The sequence below is a fragment of the Parambassis ranga genome, chromosome 17 (assembly GCF_900634625.1).
Source record: "Parambassis ranga chromosome 17, fParRan2.1, whole genome shotgun sequence".
Lineage (NCBI taxonomy): Eukaryota > Metazoa > Chordata > Actinopteri > Ambassidae > Parambassis > Parambassis ranga.
In genome coordinates, this window is record NC_041037.1 from 3,532,103 (window position 1) to 3,551,048 (window position 18,946).

The 18,946-nt window shown below is 43.3% G+C and overlaps 1 protein-coding gene and 1 long non-coding RNA gene across 2 annotated transcripts; one reads left to right on the forward strand and one right to left on the reverse strand.

Moving 5' to 3' along the window:
- Positions 1–1,705: 1,705 nt before the first annotated feature.
- Positions 1,706–15,601, forward strand: LOC114449336 (protein APCDD1). Its single transcript, XM_028426921.1, has 5 exons — positions 1,706–2,102; positions 6,886–7,069; positions 7,636–8,161; positions 14,173–14,494; positions 14,679–15,601. Exons 1-5 carry the CDS (start codon positions 2,066–2,068, stop codon positions 15,131–15,133), a joined length of 1,524 nt encoding a protein of 507 aa, XP_028282722.1. The 5' UTR covers positions 1,706–2,065; the 3' UTR covers positions 15,134–15,601.
- LOC114449338 (uncharacterized) lies at positions 13,743–18,207 on the reverse strand. The gene is made up of 4 exons (XR_003671981.1): positions 16,767–18,207; positions 16,638–16,680; positions 14,656–15,143; positions 13,743–13,807 (listed from the first exon to the last, which is right to left on the reverse strand). It is a non-coding gene; the product is annotated as an uncharacterized LOC114449338 (long non-coding RNA).
- Positions 18,208–18,946: the final 739 nt, after the last annotated feature.

An 18,946-nucleotide genomic window follows, 5' to 3' on the forward strand; every position in this document is an offset into this window, starting at 1 on the left:
TCTACCAGGAAATACCACAGGAAGTATTTTCATATGTTGTCTTTTAGAATTTTTTATGAAAAACCATATTTGACCATGTTGACAGTAATCCAGCTCCTTCATATTTGTACCACATGATCTTACATATCTCAGCATGATGTGATGACTTAGCTTGGTGCTAAGCCTAGTTTTTAAGTTACAAATGTTTTAGTGTGATAACATTTTCATGTATTTTTAACATCTCCCAACATCAAAACCTTACAATGACTCATCACACCCAAACTATTCGAGATGGGAAAAGGACATTTTGACCCAGTGAGGGCTGAGACTCCTCACTGCCCACACATTTGCAAGTGCACAATTGTTTATTGTGCATTTTCAGTTATCATTCTGCTTCCACCCCAGCTGCAGATTTGTTCTGCACAATCCAGGCTAATATAACAAAAACAAAACATGTCATCAGTGCTGTTTTCTGAAGCACTGGCCTCCTGTCACCACAGGATCACCACTTCCTGCTCTGATTTCCTGTCCCATCATTGTTAAGGATACATTTAAATGTGTCTCAGACCACCCGGACAAGAGCTTGAAGTGATCGGAACAACATTTAAAACTAAAGGTAAACTTTGTATTTGAGTTTTAAGAGAGAGTTTTAACAGAAGGGTCCACTAGTCACGCTCAGATTATCTGAAATCTAAAATATGCAAAATCATGAAATCATGCTGAAAAGCTTCTGTGACTAAAAATCTACAAACTAAAGGAGCAAATTTGCAGAAAAATGTGACAAATCTTATATATTTCTGCACGTTTTGAGGTCATAATTAACTATTTGTAGGTTAAAATGGACCAAAACAGCAAAAGAACATTTAATAAATGCACCTATACAGATACAGTAAGTTAAAGTCGAACACAGCTGGTCGACTGGATGAATGTAGAGGAGCTGGAGAGCTGCCTCAGGGTCAAAAGATCAGAGAGACAAAAGAACCATGGGTTGAAAAGACAGTCGGAAACTCCTCTCTCCACACACACACACACACACAACAGGTGTTGTGGAGGAAGAAAAGATCTTGGATCTCTGCTGTTGCTGCGTCTCCCCTCCGGGGCAGAGGGAGGCCATGATGAGACGGTTGATATAATTTGAGAGTCACAGTCAGGAAAAATGTGCAGCATCCATCATGAATGATAACAAGGAACAAATGAAAGGATGGAAACTTGACAGTAAAATAACTCAGTGTGGTCCTGTGGCCACTTTTCATGCAGCTAATCCCAAATAAGTGACTTGTGTTTGCCTCAAAGACTCTCTACTTTGACCATATTACTGGCTGTAAATGTGGTTCTCTTTAAGTTAGACACACTATGGCTCTGTGAGAGCAACAAGTTTCAGAAAAGATTACTGTAAGCCTGAGGAGTCGGGTATGTTATGGCCCTATTCATAAAAATATCAAACATCTTAATACCTCTTTAGAATGGGATTCTATATACTGATAATTTCATTTATAAGTTGTTGAAATGATGAAATAACATGACAGAAAATATGTCACCTTTTTCTTAAAAATAGGCGATATGGAGGTGATATGATTCAGACTGGGGATTTTCATGGTGCCTCTCTCTCTCTCTTTTTATTGTGCACCTAACGGGGGAAACTTCCACACACTCTGTCCACGCCCATAAAATATCAACATGGGCGGGTGTGCAGGGGGGGGCTGAGTCCACTTTGGGGACACACGTTCAAACACTCCTCCTGGGCGCAGCACGCAGCACGCAGGACGCGCGGAGGGACGCGCGTAAAAGTAACCGAGCTGCCTCATTTGAAGCCTGACGCAGGAGCCCAGGCTGTGTTTCCAGGCGCCGCTGCTTTGTTTTCAGACACAGGTTGAAGTTCCGTTGCTGATTTGTTTTCTTCTTCTTCACCCTGTCTGGCGGGTCGGAGGTGTGTTTCCGATGATGCTCGGGCTCTGCAGGAGTGTTCGCTCCACGCTTTGGATCCACAATGTTTGGATTTGTGTCGGACTAACGTCGTAAAAAGGAAACGCTGCACAGTGCGAGCCGCTCAACGTGAAGCTTGTTTGGACCCTCCTCAGAGTGCGGAATGGGGCCGTCACCTCTGCTGCTTGTTGCTTTTTTGGGTAAGTAAAACTTTTCCATGTTTGTTTGTGTCGCAACAAGTCTGGAAGACGCTTTGTGCGCATCTTTGAACCCAAAGTGAGGGTGTGGGTCTGTTCAGCTCCGCACACCTGTTGGCCATCACGGCTGAGTGTTTGTGTTCAGTAATAATAATGTCGGTGCCTTATGCCACTGTGATGTGTATGTTTGAAGGTTAGAAGGCAATAAAACTCTTCCCTGGGGCTGTTGGGCAGATAAAAGCACTGAGAGAGTTAAGAGCCACTTAAAGCATCCATCCCTGATGAAGACGGTCCGAGCAGCAGAGAATTGTGGGACTGACCCGATCCATCTGCTGCTGCAGTGACAGTGGAAGACAACGTTTGGCATGGACTTCAAATGACTGAGCTGAGATAGATAGAGAGAGGGGGGGGGGGGATCCCACTTATCCTTAAGTGTGTTTAAGTGCATCTAACGTTCAATTAAGTGGTGTGTTATTGCAGCCTTTCATAGTGGCCATGAAAACGCACTGTCAGCCCAGATAAATTTACTGAGGAGGGAGAGAAAACCTCAGAAGTTCAGAGGAGACAAACATCCACAGGAAGAGCCGGACTCATGTGGAGCAGCTGCTGACGTGAAGTCTTCTGCTCATCCTCCAGGGACCTGTGTTTATTTGTATTTGTAAATATTTAGCTGTTTTAAAATGTTAGGGGATCATTTGTTCAATTAAGATCTTCTCCTGAAGTCCACTTGTGGATGTGTACACGTGTGTTTGTCAAATGATTTGATCTTTGCTGGTAGAGAAATGTTAAAAAAAAGGCCACAAATCACAAATGTGATCGTCATAGTGCTACAGCTGCACTCATCTCTATGTTAAAGTTACAGAGTGAGTAAAATCTTAAAATCTTTGATACCGAAGAGAACCGACTGTTAAACCTATTTATCATATTTACAAAAACTTTATGCCACTTAATTTTAAAAAGAAACTTCAGTTGATTCTGATTGTCTGAAATTAATAGTGTTACATCAAATTAAACATTTTCATAAATGCAGGTGTCTGTCTAATAAAACTTGAGTTTTAGTTCTGAAAATGTTTTTTAGATGGGATTTTTCTTTAAAAAGAGAATCTGATACAAAACCTCAGCTCTGTAAACTCTGCTGCTTTTATCAGCCGATAAATTCATCTTTGATCTTTGACTTTTTAAAGTCTGGGACAAAAACCCTGATAATCAATACTGCAGCTGCATCAGAAAACCATGACTTGGTCTCCAGGGAACTGGTCGCTGACAGGATGCAGGAACGTGACGGCTGTCAGACAGAGGACAGACTCCTCCGAGTCCTCCACGTCCCACGTCTGTATCAGCAGCACTGAGTCTGAAAATAGCAACAACACGTACAGGAGTCTGGACTTCAGGTTCATCCAGTCACAGCCGTCCAGCTTTCAGTAATGATCTTCATCAAAAATAAAAGAGCCATTAACATAGAGATGAGACTAAAGAGACCCTGGTGTTAGTTTCATTCTTTTCACTTAAATGTTGTGTGTGTGTGTCTTAAATATCAGATAATAATAATAATGTTCACTTACACTTTTCACAACAGCTTAGAATAGTTGGACCTAAAATATTTTAGCGATGCCAGCACTAAATTAAAAATTAAACCAATGATTAGAATGACCATAAAATTCAGATTAAACATCCTCAGAGAGTGAATCCTGGGTCTGTTGGCATCGTCATCATGTTAACATTTAGCTGAAAGCATAGCTTTAGCCTGTTGATGTCATTCTCAACAGCATGTTAGCAATGTTAGCTTTAATAGTTACATGTAGCCGTATCATATCTAACCGAGTTATTAGTCTTTTACTGGAAAAGTCTACATTATGTAGCGCTAACAGCGGCTAGCACAGACATCCCATTTGAGTCAAAGCGTTTTATTGCATACGTCTCATCCTAACCCTCTCCTTCTTTGAGTCCTTCCCATCGTTGGTGCGTTCACATGCTCCTTAGATAGGGTTAGGGTTAGTTTTTATTACTTTTAAAAGGATTTTAATCTCCAAGATTAAAGATGTTTGCATGACAAGAGCAAATCAATGAGCAGGACATTTAATCTGGCTCTCTCTGTCTACATATGGCATCAACAGCTCAGTAAATCTTGTATTAAACATTTTCTATCTGACGTGCAGGAACTTCCCTGACCTCACTTGAACACCTGCAGTTTATGGCCTTACTTTATACTGAGTGTAATCTGTGCAGATAAACTCACAGCTGCTATAAACCGAATACAAAATGCTGCATATGTCCCTCTGAATTCTCACAGTAAAAAGTCCAGCTCCTTTTTTTAATGTACTGGGTAACTTCCCACCTCTGGATCTGGTTCCTCTGAAAGTGTTATTTTCTCTTCAGTTCCTGTGTTTTCCCTGCCAGACTCTGAGATAACACAAAGAACAGTCCTTTGTCTGGTCTCTGCTCTGGCACTGCTGGACTGTTCTCTTCCCATAAACGATGTGGAGTCTCTCGTCTTGTCAGGGGTCCCAGCGCTCTTACCTCACCGGTGGGATCAGGCCAGCTGGAAATGTTCGCCGCGGTTTAGGGCTCCGGGAGTTCTGTGGGTGCTTTGATTCAGATAGAGAGCAGCAGTTTGGGACCGGAGCGGGTCCGACGGAGACCTTTAGATGACTGTCTTAATGAGAGAAGAGAAGAAACGTTTGCTGCTCACACATTTAACGCTCGTTAAATACAGAAGGAGACGTATGACGTTTCCTCTTAAAAAGTAATTTTACAAACACTTAACCTCCTTATAATCATTTCCTCATTTGTAGGCTCTAGTTTCCATTCTGAGTTAGTTCACATTTGGCTTTGATGCAGTGTAAAAAAGATTTGTGAACTAAAATCGCTCTGAGTGAAGCTCACATTTGGTACAAAGGACAATGCTGGACTCTGGGTCACGTCTGAAGTATGTGAGAAGCAGCTCCACCTCATTCATCTGCATCAAAAACAAGATGATTTCATTAGGTTTAGAAGAAGATATTGAAGATACGATATGATTTGACCTTTAAATCTGCAAAATGATTCACAACATTCAAAAAAAAGAGTCGGAATCAGGCAGAAACTTTTTGAATTTCACATATTAAAAATCATCCAGAACATTAAGAATAATCTGTTTTGCACTTTTTTTAATGCAATTAGAATTATCCTGTAAATAGAAGACAAAAAACACACACACACACACACACACACACACACCACCAACACGCATGCTGCAAAGACTGATGACACAAGCAGAAATATTCACACTGGAGCATTTTCTTAAACTAGTTTCAGCTTCTCTTAAACTCCTTTACACTGACTTTATTAAAATCAAAACAAGGAGTAGATTAAAGTTTGGGTTAAAATAAAATGGTTAAATTCTCCCATCTGTAACAAGTGTCTCTGCTGTTTTATCGTCCTGCAGCAGCAGAGTAGATTTATTCAGTGACCTGAGGAGCTGTGAGCACAGACGCTGGTTTCTTCAGTGTGAATATGTATTTGTGTTTGTGTGGCGTCTTTAAAATTCCACCTGTTGTTAAACCTGAGCTGATGGAACCCCTGTGAGAGTAAAAGTGTGTTTACATCACACATCCCACCAGGCCTCCTCTTAAACTTGCACACGCTGCTCTCGTCATCGTGAAACAAGCTGTTGGCAGCCGTCCCGTGGTCCAGGCTGATTGCAGGTGTTAATAAGGCCTCTCTCTCTCTCTCTCTCTCTCTCTCTCTCTCTCTCTCTCTCACACACACACACACACACACACAGTTGCACATATAGACATTACATGCAGGAAACTGTGAAGCCTCTGCTTTGATTTTTACCACAGCTCCATCAGGCGGAGCAGCGTAACTAATGCCACCAGCTGAGCCTCGCCTCCGTCCAGCGTTTCCACTGTGATGTGGTGATTTACACACAGGCCCGGGCTCGCACACAGGATCTCTCTCTCCCTGGGTGTAGAACAGCTGGATGGAGCTTTGTTCTTCATGGAGCTTTTGGCTTCTTTTTAATCAGATGTTTCTGTCCCACCCTCCGTCTTATTAGCCTCAAATTAAACACGCACAGGCGACCGCAGCAGCATTCCCAGGCGTTAAACGATAGTGCCAGGCAAGTCGGGTCCGATAGAAGGAATTCAAGACCAAGTCTTCGTATTTCAAGGTAGATTTGGAAGATATTACGGTATTACATGGAATAAATCCCTGCTGGAATGTGAGCTTCGGGGCTTTTTCTGTGGCTGCAGGCTTTGAAAATGCTTTCATTTCCGACATGGTATCCCTTTAAGCTCGGCCCGTTGCTGACAGTATTGTTATTTCTCGCACGCGGACAGAGTGGGAAGTGCCTCTCTGTGTCCTGGTTTTGTTAAAGTGAGCCAGAAGTTCACTCGATCAGTTCACATTATCACCCATAAGGCCTCCACACACTCCAGGTGATGCAGGTCGCCGGAGAAGCCCTGTAATCTAAGTTAAAATGACTAAATGAAACCCTGTAAACTCTTCAAAGAGGCCCGGCAGATTCAAAACATGGGAGAGAAACTTCAAACTAACAAGCAGCTGCTCTTCCTGTTTGATCTCAGAGTAATGAACTCACTGATTAGCTGCCTCGCAAGCAGTTGGACTTCATTTATTGGATGCCAAATGAAACACAATGTTTCCGTCTCTTATTTATCCTCCACATGCAAATATTTGATGTTGAAATATGAACATTTTAATGCATAAATTCTTATTGTAATCAATTGTGATATATATAAAAAAAAAGGTCACTGAGCTTTTTGTCTGTGTGTTTTTCCCACAGTTTGGGCTGAAGGTTCCTCTCTGTATTACTCAGACGGCCGCTCCAGCCGCCTGTCTCTGGAGAAAACCTTTGGCCGGTCTGCCAAAGACTCCCAGTGTCAGCACATGCTGAAGCACCTCCACAATGGAGCCAGAATCACTGTGCAGATGCCTCCCAGTGTGGAGGGCCACTGGGTGTCCACCAGGTTAGTTTGTTCCTTCTCAATCTTTCCCAGTAAAGCTGTGAGCAGAGAGAACTACGTAGATTCCACGATGAGCCGATCATGTCGTTTATTTCAGATTTCCTAAAAACCGTGAAATATTGAGTAAATGGGATTAATTGCAGTGTGCAGATGGATTCACAATCGGTGAAAAACAAAAATAACACAGCCTGTTATGCTTCAGAGATGTCTCATGTGTCGTGTCTTTGAACGCACCACAGGAATAGTTTGCAGTTTACAAACTGATCGTGTCGGTTTTTACGTGAAGGTACAAACAAAAACCTTATGATAAGGACAATGGCGTGCATTAGTCTGCTGTACTAAGAATATCAATTACACAAATAGACACTGTGACTCCTCTAGAGGACCTAATTCTCAGAGTAATGTGGATGTTTAAGTGTTAACGGAACCAGAACAAGTGATGACGTCTGTTCAGCCTGTCTAAACTCTGCAGCGCTGAAGGATGTGCCGCACACACAAAAACTCTGGAGCAACATTATTATTATTCTTTAAAACATTGTGCAGTTTATCTGAATGTCCATCTGTTGCAGTTGTGAGGTGAGACCGGGTCCAGAGTTCCTGACGCGCTCCTACAGGTTTTACCCCAACAACACCTTTCAGGCCCACCAGTTCTACTACGAGGACAACCACTGCAACAAACCCACCTACACGCTGGTCATCCGGGGCCGGCTGCGCCTACGCCAGGCCTCCTGGATCATCCGTGGTGGCACGGAGGCAGAGTACCACCTCCACCGCGTCCAGATCGTGTGTCACATGGACACCGTGGCCAAAGAGCTTAGTCAGAGGCTTAACCGCAGCTGCCGGGGGGCCATGAAGGGCCCCTGGGAGCCCAACGTCATCTACGAGCTGTGGAGCGAAGAGGGCGGCTACGACTGCTCCAGAGAGCTTAACTTTGCCATGCACGAGCTGCAGCTGCTGAGGGTGGAGAAGCAGTACCTGCACCACAACCTGGATCACCTGGTGGAGGAGCTGTTTCTGGGAGACATCCACACCGAGCCACTGCAGAGGTTGTACTACAAGCCGTCCAGCTACCAGACCGCCCTGCAAAACGCCAAGGTCAGTCCCCAGTGACCATCACTTTTATAGATGTACTGCACCACCTTAGTGCTCATCCTTCTGTCGGTCAATCATATACTGAGTAGAAGCATTTAAACAACAGGATTTGTGATGTGATTGAAAATACTCACATCCCCCTGCGTATTAGCCGTTAGCCTGTAGATTCCCTGACGAGACCTTCTGCTTGCACAAAGCTTGCAAAATGCTGATATTGTGTAATCAGAGGTGGGATCTAGTCTTTGTCAAGCACGGCATGCTCCTCAGTAACTCAAATCTAAGAAGGAACATCAATATTGGCTTGAGCGTTTGGGCCGCATGGTGGCGCAGGGGTTAGCTTGGTGCCCACAAGCCTAAAAACTTCCTGTAGGAGGTCTTGTTTCTGCTAAGACCCAGTGCTGTAACCCCTCACCTGGGTGATGTTAGTGGTGCGAACTGATCTCTGTATGTGAATTTTGTATAGTTGACGGTTTGTAGTTTGTATCACTGACCCTGATCAGGGTGCATGCAGGAATAGAGTTAATGTGAAATGCAAAGGAGGTGTTTACCACCTGTTGTTGTGGTTTTAGTAGTTATTGGATTTATTGGAAACCATCTTTAATTGTTCCTGAGTTAGACATGCTGTCACTGTTGACCCTGCTGTCAGTTCTGGGAGAGTTGCTGGTCGACGCTCCGACTCACCAGCAGGAGTCTGTGAAGGAGAGCTTCAACCACCCGCGAACACGACCTTTGTGTTCGTTGGAACGAGCCAGCGGAAGGGTTTCGTTTTCCGTCCCATGCTTGTGGCTCAGTGGGCAACCTCAGTTGAACTCTGCTCCCACGGTGACACCCCTCTACGAGGACCACACACACTAGAAAGGCGTGACCTTAGCAAACAGAGTTGTGGATGCAGAGGGAGCGAGACACGTATGAACTCCTTTGATTCAGTTACCTGAATGATTCTGCAGTGAAGTCCACCTGTCTGCTGCAACAATCAACCGGTTTTATTTATTTAAATAACATTTGATCCACATCTATGTTTAAATCTGTGTCAATAATACCCGTACATGCTAAACATTTGCACTGATGGAAACCAGAAACTATGTACACACTGATTTCATCTCCCAAATGTAGCGTTAAGAGAGCGAGAGGGAGAGGGAGAGGGAGCCCTTTCTTTCCTCCGCTGTGCTTGCGGGAAGTCATTTCTCTATTTACACTGCTGTGCAGCAGTTTCCCCGCTGGCTGAAACCCCAGAGCGATGTTTTCACTGTCACCCTCTGCAGAGATTACAGTGAAATCCTGTTCAGGTCTGCTGTCTAAACAAACATCCATTTGCACGGGGATGATGGGGGGGGCTTGGTGTTGCTGATCAGAATATAAACAGAGCACGGGCTGAGGAGCTGTGATCAGACGAGGTCCCCTGTGGCGCTGTAATGACCGGAGCTGCTCTGCTTAAGGCCCTTTGGCCTGCGGAGGCGCAATGTGAAACCGGGCCTATCTCTGGGAGCAATCAACATGTGGTATTCCTAGAATTTGGAATCATGCAGCCATATGAATTATTCCGGCTAACGCATACCAGCTCTGATTTCATGCATGCCTGAGGCTTAGAGTGCTGCATGTGCTCTGGTTCTGAATTTAAAAAAAAAAAAAAAAAAAAAAAGGAAGTATGGATGTTGCCGGGGTGATGATCTGCTTTCAGGCACACAGTTAAAGCATCGGCTTAAAGGATCAGTTCACCTAAAATGACAAAAACTTTGAATTGAGGCCCCTTTGTAACATATGCTTATTAAATTGTGTCCCCTCAGCTTCTGACTATTTTAGCATCTTTTAGCTCAGTTAGACAAAAAACCCACAATGACCCACTAAAATGTGGTTTTTGTCATCAGTGTGAAAGGATACAATCATTGAATAATAGATTCAAATCTTAAAAAATTATACATACTATCTATACATGCTATTTTTAGTGTAGAAGTTGGTAGTAACAGTGACATTCGCAGGTTTTTTAAACCGCTTCAGAAGGTCAGGTTTCTACTTTTACTAATAAGCCTTTTAAGCTTTTTTTAACTACCTAAACTGTAAACATATGTTTAATGCTGAGCAGCTTTAACCCCCCCTCCATTGTGTTTGATGTCGACATACACCCAAAACTAATTGCTTGGCTAAACTCTAGCATAAAGTCCAGTAATGTGTCATTTTGCTTTTTTGGGTGAACTAAGCCTTTAAGCTCTGTAATCATACAACCCTGCATTATAGGCATTTTTTTTTAACTTTCCAACTTTTACTAGTTTTATAGTGGTTAATTTTTTTGGTCATCATTTGGGCACATGCAGCAAATTAGGCTTTAAATTCTATATTTTCCTGGTGAGTAACGGCACAAAAAGAGAGCGTTTCTTGAGGGTGTAGTGGTTTCTTTTTGGGGGGAGGTTTATTGCCACGGTGACGATCCAATCTATTAATCTTAAGAGCGCTGTACCAAGAGCCGGTCCCAGTCCAGAACATTTGCTGGTGCCAGCGTGTTCGTTTGTGGTTACTGGGTGGAACTCAGCAGTGATGCAAGAGAGTAATGAGGGCTGGATAATGATCCGTGTTAGAAAGGATCTGTTGGTTATAGTGTGTGTGTTTGCACATATCCCACATGCTGCGGTCCCCCTCTGATGCTGTTATTCTGTCCTTAGTTTGGTGTGTGTTGTTGTCCTTGAAGAGCCGGTCGGTCTAAGATAAGATTTTTATTATAAATTCCTGTGAGGTCATCTTACAGGACAGATGCTGGTCCACCTCAGAGGTCGGCAACATGAGTGTTAACAGGTTTCTGTGGGAAAGCCTGATGCGGAAAATGTTTGATTCTGGATATTGTCGTCCCTTGAACTGCGGCAGTAATCCCCACAAAATGGGAAGCCTCCACAGTTAGAGGCAGCCCTCGTCTGTCTTTACCTTCTGAGGCTCTGATGGCATCTTATTAGTGCATCACTACAACCCCCTGAAAAAAAAGAAACCAGGCAGTACAGTTATTTTTCTTCATTTCCAGTGAAGTTATAAAACATTGCGCAATTATTGTCAGAATTGCTACCGAGATGCACAAACAGTGTGTGAGTAATAAACATCTTTGTGCTCTCGCTGGTGTAACCCATCTGTGTGGAGACGTTGTCCAGTAAAAGCTATAAATTGGGTCTGAATCATCATTTTAAACGGTGTCACAGCAGCAGTAAAACTTTTATGTGCAACATGCTAATAACTGAACAAAAAGTCTGGCTTGTGTAAATCTCTCGAGGGCAACAGTCATTTCAACACTTCTACAGCACTGATGACAAACAAGCATATTAACCTTTTTACACAGAGTGCCTCTAGGTTAGGCTGTGCATGTTGGGCCAGAGTCTCTAATTACCTCCGTAGAATGTATCACATAAGAATAAAGTTAAACAAATAGCTACAGCAGCTACAAACATTTTTAGTACTTTCATTATTTGACAATGTATTTGTAAACCTTTCATCCATTCTTTTAACCTGCTTTATCCTTCGGAGGGTGTTGCAGCTGTCAGTGGGTGAGAGGCAGGCGCAGTCTGTACAGGTTGCCACACTCGCAGTCACACCTACAGTCTTTAAAATGTGGGAGGAGTCTGAGTACCCAAAGAAAAACTGTGCAGACCCTCCATTAAAGGTCGGGTAGGAGATTTTGAAAACTCAGTGAGAGTCAGCCAGATTTCCAAAGTAAACACACGCCGCTTTCTCTCGGCGCTCACCTCGAGGCCACGCCTCCCAATCACATGGACGCGCATTACCTGAAGACGAGCTGCGGTCTGTGACAAGAAGTGAAGAGAGTGACAAACAGCCAATACTTTTTAGTGTTTTATAGCTTCCACAGATGATTCATATTCTTCGTTTTAAAGCGAAGCTGCTGAACTAATTGGTTGCTATTGGATTGTAAAGAGAAGTTACACTAATTTAACAAAAAGTGCATCAGAATGAAATCTCCTACCCTACCTTTAAATAAGATGTTCATTGACTTTGCGCATCTCGGTAACAATTCTGACTATAATCATTAAATCATACGTTAGAAGAACTGTGTTATTTTGTTTATAACTTTACTGGAAATGATGAAAAGGAAACTTCCTGCTGTTCTGATTGGGCCTTTTTCGCCATGAGCTTTGCTTCTCAGGTTACATACAGGCTGCTGTACCTTCTGTTGAGAGCAGTGGTGCCATGACAAAAGTGATTAGTGTCATAATCATTGTTGGACCTGTTCTTGGGCTCAGAAGGGCTGTGGGTCTGTGTTTTATAGTCCCAATGTTTCTGCAGATCTGGAACATGCTGTCCACACCTGTGGTAGAAACTCTGCTGTGTTCTGATGCCCACTTAAATACTGTACATATAGACTGGAACATGCTATATGCTGCATGTCTTTTTTCCCTTGTACATGTGGATGTACATGTTGTATGTGGATGTGTTTCTCATATGCTGGCCTCACAGCAGACCTCCCAGTCATCACATGAACCTCTCGCTCTGTTATGGAACTCATCTGCAGAATGTAGTAATACTCCTGGTACTTTCTATTTTTTTAAACTCCTCTTAAATCTCAGTGCAGACATAATGTTGTCTGGGAAAAGAGTGATTGAGTCGAGGAGGTTAGGTCTTAAATTTTGACCACCCATGAATAACAAAAACTCAGACGCCTCCCTGGAGCTCAGACTCTGGTGGACGACAGCGTGAAGGCTTCCAGCTCCAGGTCTGTCAGGCCCTCATGGCTTTTCTCCAGTCACAGAGACACAGCTGGTGTCCTGTCTGTGGACACTGCTGCCCCACTGAATCAGACATAACACGATGTCTATAAAATGCTGTCCTGTCAATACGAGGGTGACAAATGTGCATCGCTGTGATGTTTGTGAGAAGCATGAAAGCTTCGCTTCATCCAGACATCTGTCTTCTACTGTAAAACGATGCGATGACTGAGAAAAGGCTGGAACCTTGTCTGGCTTCCAGTACTCAGGAGGTTCAGGCTGGAGGAAATAGGTTTTCCTCCTTTGCCTCTGAACAGACGCCAGCCATCCTTTATGCGAATTTAATGACACAATGGACTCGTGAAGCATAGTCATCGTTTTCAGTGATTATTAGTGGCAGCTTTATGAACAATTTACAGCCACAGCAGCCGATTGGTTGAGTTAGAATCACATGCCGATGAACATCTGTTTTTGTGGCGCTTTGTATTCTAGAAATGTTTTGTACTGTTACAGTTGTATCATCCTGAGATTTTAGAAACACTATAGTTTGTCACTTTTTTTTACATAGTCTAATCATTTTGATGATCAATGATATCTTTAATATCACAAAGTGGCTTTTAATTTCATTGTAGACCCTCAGGTTGGCACCATGTTGCCAGTGTCTAATTGGCTAGATGTGAGGGGAGACACCCGGTCAGTAATCTGAGACAACACCCACTTCTCACACAAAGAATCTAGAATCAGGTTTAAATTTAAGCTACAAACATGTTTATTTCAGCTGTAACGTTGAACATTTTAACACAAAGGTCTTTGGGAATTGATGTCTCAAGTGGCCATTTGAGGAACTGCAGTTTCTCAAATGGCCACTTGAGACATCAATCTTCTCTACGTATGATGACCTGGATGACTGAGAATCTTCATCAACATCTGTATGTTGGCCCTGCTACGCTCCTTCCACCTGAAACAGGAAATATTGTGCATTCAATATCTTGTCCATTGGCCTGCTTACTTTTATGTTGTCACGTCCATTACTTAATACAACAACATGAAACCAGTAGCTTAGGTAGTAACATCCCTGTGCACAATTAAGCAGCCAAATATAGCATAGTGTGTGTGCTGTACTTATATAGCGCTTTTCTATCCACTCAAGCACTGTTTTGCGCACACAACTTCAAACCATTTAGTGTCCATGGACACATTGGCATGGGTTTGAACCACCGACCCTCTGGTTGGTAGACAACCACTCTACCACCTGAGCCACAGCCGCCCCAAACATGTGTTCACGTGCCTTTAAAGCATCTCATCTTATTGTCTTCTTTTCAGAACCAGGACCACGGCTCCATCGCCTGCCGCATCATCTACCGCTCTGACGAGTACCACCCCCCCATCCTGCCGCCCCGGGCCGACCTGACCGTCGGTCTGTACGGTCAGTGGGTGAGCCAGCGGTGCGAGGTTCGCCCGGAGGTCCTCTTCCTCACCCGCCACTTTATATTCCACGACAACAACCACACCTGGGAGGGATACTACTACCACTACTCTGACCCCGTCTGTAAACACCCCACCTTCACCATATACGCCCGTGGGCGCTACAGCCGCGGGCTTCACTCCACGCGCGTCATGGGTGGGACGGACTTTGTCTTTAAAGGTAACTGTTCACTCATAATTACATGACAGACATTACAGGAACTGTTCAACGTTTTAGATACTTTCTAGACAAGAGTTAGATGCAACAACTGATGCCACTACCAGAAGGTGGTTAGCTTAGCATAAAATAGACAAAAAACAGATGTTGGTGTCTGAATTTACCATTCTGCATCTTCCTCCTCCAGTGAACCACATGAGGGTGACGCCCATGGATTTGGCCACAACGTCCCTCCTCAACGTCTTTAATGGTAACGAGTGTGGGGAGCAGGGGTCCTGGCAGGTCGGGGTGGAGCAGGACGTCACCTTAACCAACGGCTGCGTGGCGCTGGGGATACGGCTGCCTCACACCGAGTACGAGCTCTTCCGCATGGAGCAGGACGCCCGCGGCCGCTATCTGCTTTACAACGGACAGCGTCCCAGCGACGGCTCCAGCCCCGACCGCCCGGAGAAGCGTGCAACTTCCTACCAGATGCCTCTGGTTCAGTGCTCATCAAGCAGCCAACCGGCCGATCGCAGCCAGGGGGACGACGCAGACAGGCCTCTGCTGCTGCACAACGACTGCACGGGAGGCGGTCAGAAACGCGTCACGGTGGCTCTTCCTGTCTTCATCACTTTCCTCCTGCTCCTCAGGCAAAGTTAGAGAGCAGCTTCTACACAAAGACACAACAGGACCAGAGTGTGGATTTACATGAGTGAACAGGGAGACTGGCTGTGTTAAAAAAATACAAACATTCCCTTTATTATGCAAAGGATGAAAGCTGCTCCCTGAAAGTCCTCTCAGCTACCAAAGACTTGACACTGCTGCACCACAGAAACTGCACTTTAGCGTGGAACCAAAGACCGACTGTATATTTCCACAAAGATGTCTTTATATCCACAGACCTGAGAATATGTGTTATACAGTACATTTACCTACAGCTACCAGATCCTGATGACGTAAGCTTCCTGTGGGGAGGCGACATGCTTTGGAGTCACTGTTTACAGTAAAAGGGAACTTCAGTACTTGTGTTTTTCTTTACATATAACCTTGAAGTACGGTGATCTCAGAAGCAGATGTTTTATAAATAAAGATGTTCTCAATACAATAAACGTTTGGTCTGCAGCTTCACTTGCTGACACTCCACCTCCTCTTCAGTGAAATAATGTAAAGTTCAGGCTGGGAAATAACACCCGGAAACTAGCATATTCTCAGTTCATTCTCTATTCAACAGTTAAAAGCCTGATATTGCAAAACAACAACAAAATAATGCAAAACATCTAATTACGGCTGCAAGCAGTGCGTAAATGTTATGTAAATTTGCTGCTATTAGTCGCTACAATCTAATAATCTCACTGATCAGGACATGTATACGACAATAGTCACTACAATCAGGAGTATTTAGCACAGGGTAAAGGAATCTAAAAGGAGCAGCAGCAGACAAAACTAATCAGGTAATCACTAAAAGCAAACCACACAACTCCAACTGTGAAATAAACCTGTTACAGCACCTAGTCAGCCAGAAAAATCAACGAGAGGGGCAACGGAGGGATCAATTCCAAAAGGACAAAAGCCACAAATGAGTGTGTGACCTTTATTTAAGGTGTTATTTAAAAATCCACAGAGGGATTACAGGCCCACTAACTGGGCCAGAAGGGCCAACTAAGGACGTGACATTAGAGAATAACAAATTCTGATCCTGACTACAGCTGAGTCAGCAGTAGTCAGGATCCTGTAAAGTACTGTGACAAAAAATCACAAAAACATTCACTCCAAACTTCTCTCGACCGTTTTCCCTGCACGACTGATGCAGCTGTGGATGCTTGAATTTCTTAAAAAATGATGATAAGCTTTTACTCTGAATAAGCCCAAGCTGGTGTAACTGTAAAAGGCTCGTTGCTATGACAACCAACAACACTCATCCCTGATGAAGCTTCTTTTTTTTGTGTTAACCTGCAGTAACATGTCTCCAAACACTCAAAGGCTAAACTCAAGAGGGTAAAGGGTCTTAAAATGTCTCAGATGACTGAATCCAGCATTTCTAAGCAACTCTGTTTAAGTAAATAAATAAGGCAGATCAAAAGATTCCAGATTAACCCTTAAAAATAGGTACAAAGATTAGCTTTACAAAACTGTAAAAGTAAATAGAAGCAGCAGATCATATTACCTGTCAACAACCTGGGGTTTCAGTCCGTCTTTCTGTAAATAATCTGTGAAATAAAGCATAAAAATCAAAGTTAGTGCTTGTTGCTTCTTCTGGTGATTTCCAAACTTGAGTGTAATGAATTTAAAGTACCTTGGATTAATAATCCTCGTGTGTCTCCCATGTTTTTGCTGCTGGATCACTGAAGCACCAACAAAGACCTACTGTACATAACTAGAAGCACGTCAGATCTGTGTATAACATTCCTACAGACAGACTTTGTTTGTACTGAAGATTCAAACTGGGAGAATATTTCTGAGATTTTTACGACGCCCAGCAGACCTTTTAAAACGCCTCATTTTTTATGGAGATGTGGATGAATGAGGGAGTTTGAACATGGAAGCTGCCAAGGACGGTCAGTTCTGAGCTGGAGGTCATGGAGCAGCTTTACAGGGACAGAAAGAGCCAAAGAAATGATCCTCATACTGTTCACACATCTAACAAATAATCCATCTGTCACTGAGCAGCACTGAAGGCTCTCCATTGATCAGCTGACGTGGATAAATCTCTTCCTATTATTTACTTTATCTTTAAATGGCCTACAAAAAACAAATCCTTAGATGATCATTCTTAAAAAAATACAAGGATTTGTAAAACATCGTATTCATTTTAAAGAATTCTGCAGTTTAAACATATTTTTTGAGATTTGAAACATGTTCTAACTGTTCACAGCTGACTGTATGCAAACACAGCACAGCTGCAGACAAAGTGATCAGCCCCCTATGTAAATGTCATTCTTTTCTGTAATTTGCAGGACCAAGTTTTTTTAAGAACCAAAAATATACTGATTTGTCTAATTTATTAGACTCCTTAAGCACTGTCCTCTGTGTTTAGCCACAGTACAAATCACTGTTACACAGTGATACCATGCAGTCCATGCTTGAACGGATCGGATCAGATTAGTTTAAGTGGCGGTTGGTGTAGCAGGTAACAAAAGCATCATGGCAGAAATAAAAGAAACCAGATTAGAGGCAGGGATGTGCAGACCTTTGCACGGGCAGGTGCTCAAAGTGAAAAAGGGGCACATGGAGCATGAATTTGAAACACCATATAGAAACCCCCCGTACAATGCAACTGGTTGAATCTAACCAATCCATATTCATAGAGGGGATAAAGGAGGGGTGGAGGTACAGCCTATATCCACAAAGCCATAATTCAAGCTGTACGTTTAGGACGTATGAAGATAATGTGTTAAGTTGAATTTAGAAGTTGTAAAAATATTGGGAGGGGGCACCCTGGGGGAAGGAAATTTTTTAATGAAGTAGAAGCCATTTCCTGCATTCGATTTCAACAGCTATTTTACCGACAGCAGTAAAGGGTTAACTCATCAACTACTTACTGAGAGATTCAATAATAACTCCTTATTTATTTTAAGCAATAATGACAAATACAAAACAAACTGAAAAGAAATCAGCTCTGTCAATCAAGATTATTATAACAAAACAGGTTTACATCTGTTACTTTCTACCTCTGTGCCACCATGACTATAGGCCTCACCACAAAAACACATTTCTGTTTCACTGTATTCCCAATGAGACCATCAGCTGGACTGTCACACTTCACAGAACAGATCAGATTAAACAGATTACTCAAAGCCTCCAAAAAAGTAACTTCACCGTGAATCTGTGCTGATGTGTCTGCTTGTGTTGATCAGCACACACAAGCAGCTCAAATGAAGTGACTGAAACACAAAGGGAGGGATCCTTGCAGCTGAATCTCAGACCTCACCTGGCAACAAGAAGTTCTATTTTCTGATTGGCTGACAGGTCGCTAATTGCAGACAGCTGTGAGTGCAGGTTGTCTGGTTAACTCGCGGCTATAACTTGTTAGAGATGTGCGCAGTCAGACTTCATACTGGACTCTCATGGCTCACCTCACTTCGTCAGTCATCCTGGAAAACTACACCGTGCACAAACATACCGGCGCTGCGGAACCTGCTCACCGGACCAGCAGTGGCCGACCGTCTCCCAGCTTAGCAGCGCTCAGCTACAGGGCATGACGTCAGGGCAGAGAGGGCGCGTCATGGATCATGTGACCGACCAACGTGGCTCTAAGTTATTATTATATCCCTTTACTATTATTTTGGACCACACAGACTGACTGTCACACGCAATAACGACATAAAATAAAATAAAACAAAATAAAAATTCACTTTGACAAAAGGGCACTTTGGGCATCAAAGGAAGCCTCTGGAAAGAAAACTAGGCTAAAATCTCTCCTAAAGGGAGAAATAATTCCGTCTCCAACTGTGCATTAACAGGTTAAAATGTGAC

Coding starts and splice junctions, on each gene's coding strand:
- LOC114449336 (XM_028426921.1), top strand. CDS start 2,066: ATGGGGCCGTCACCTCTGCTGCTTGTTGCTTTTTTGG. Junction 2,103..6,885: donor GCTGCTTGTTGCTTTTTTGG/GTAAGTAAAACT, acceptor TTTTTCCCACAG/TTTGGGCTGAAGGTTCCTCT. Junction 8,162..14,172: donor CCGCCCTGCAAAACGCCAAG/GTCAGTCCCCAG, acceptor TCTTCTTTTCAG/AACCAGGACCACGGCTCCAT.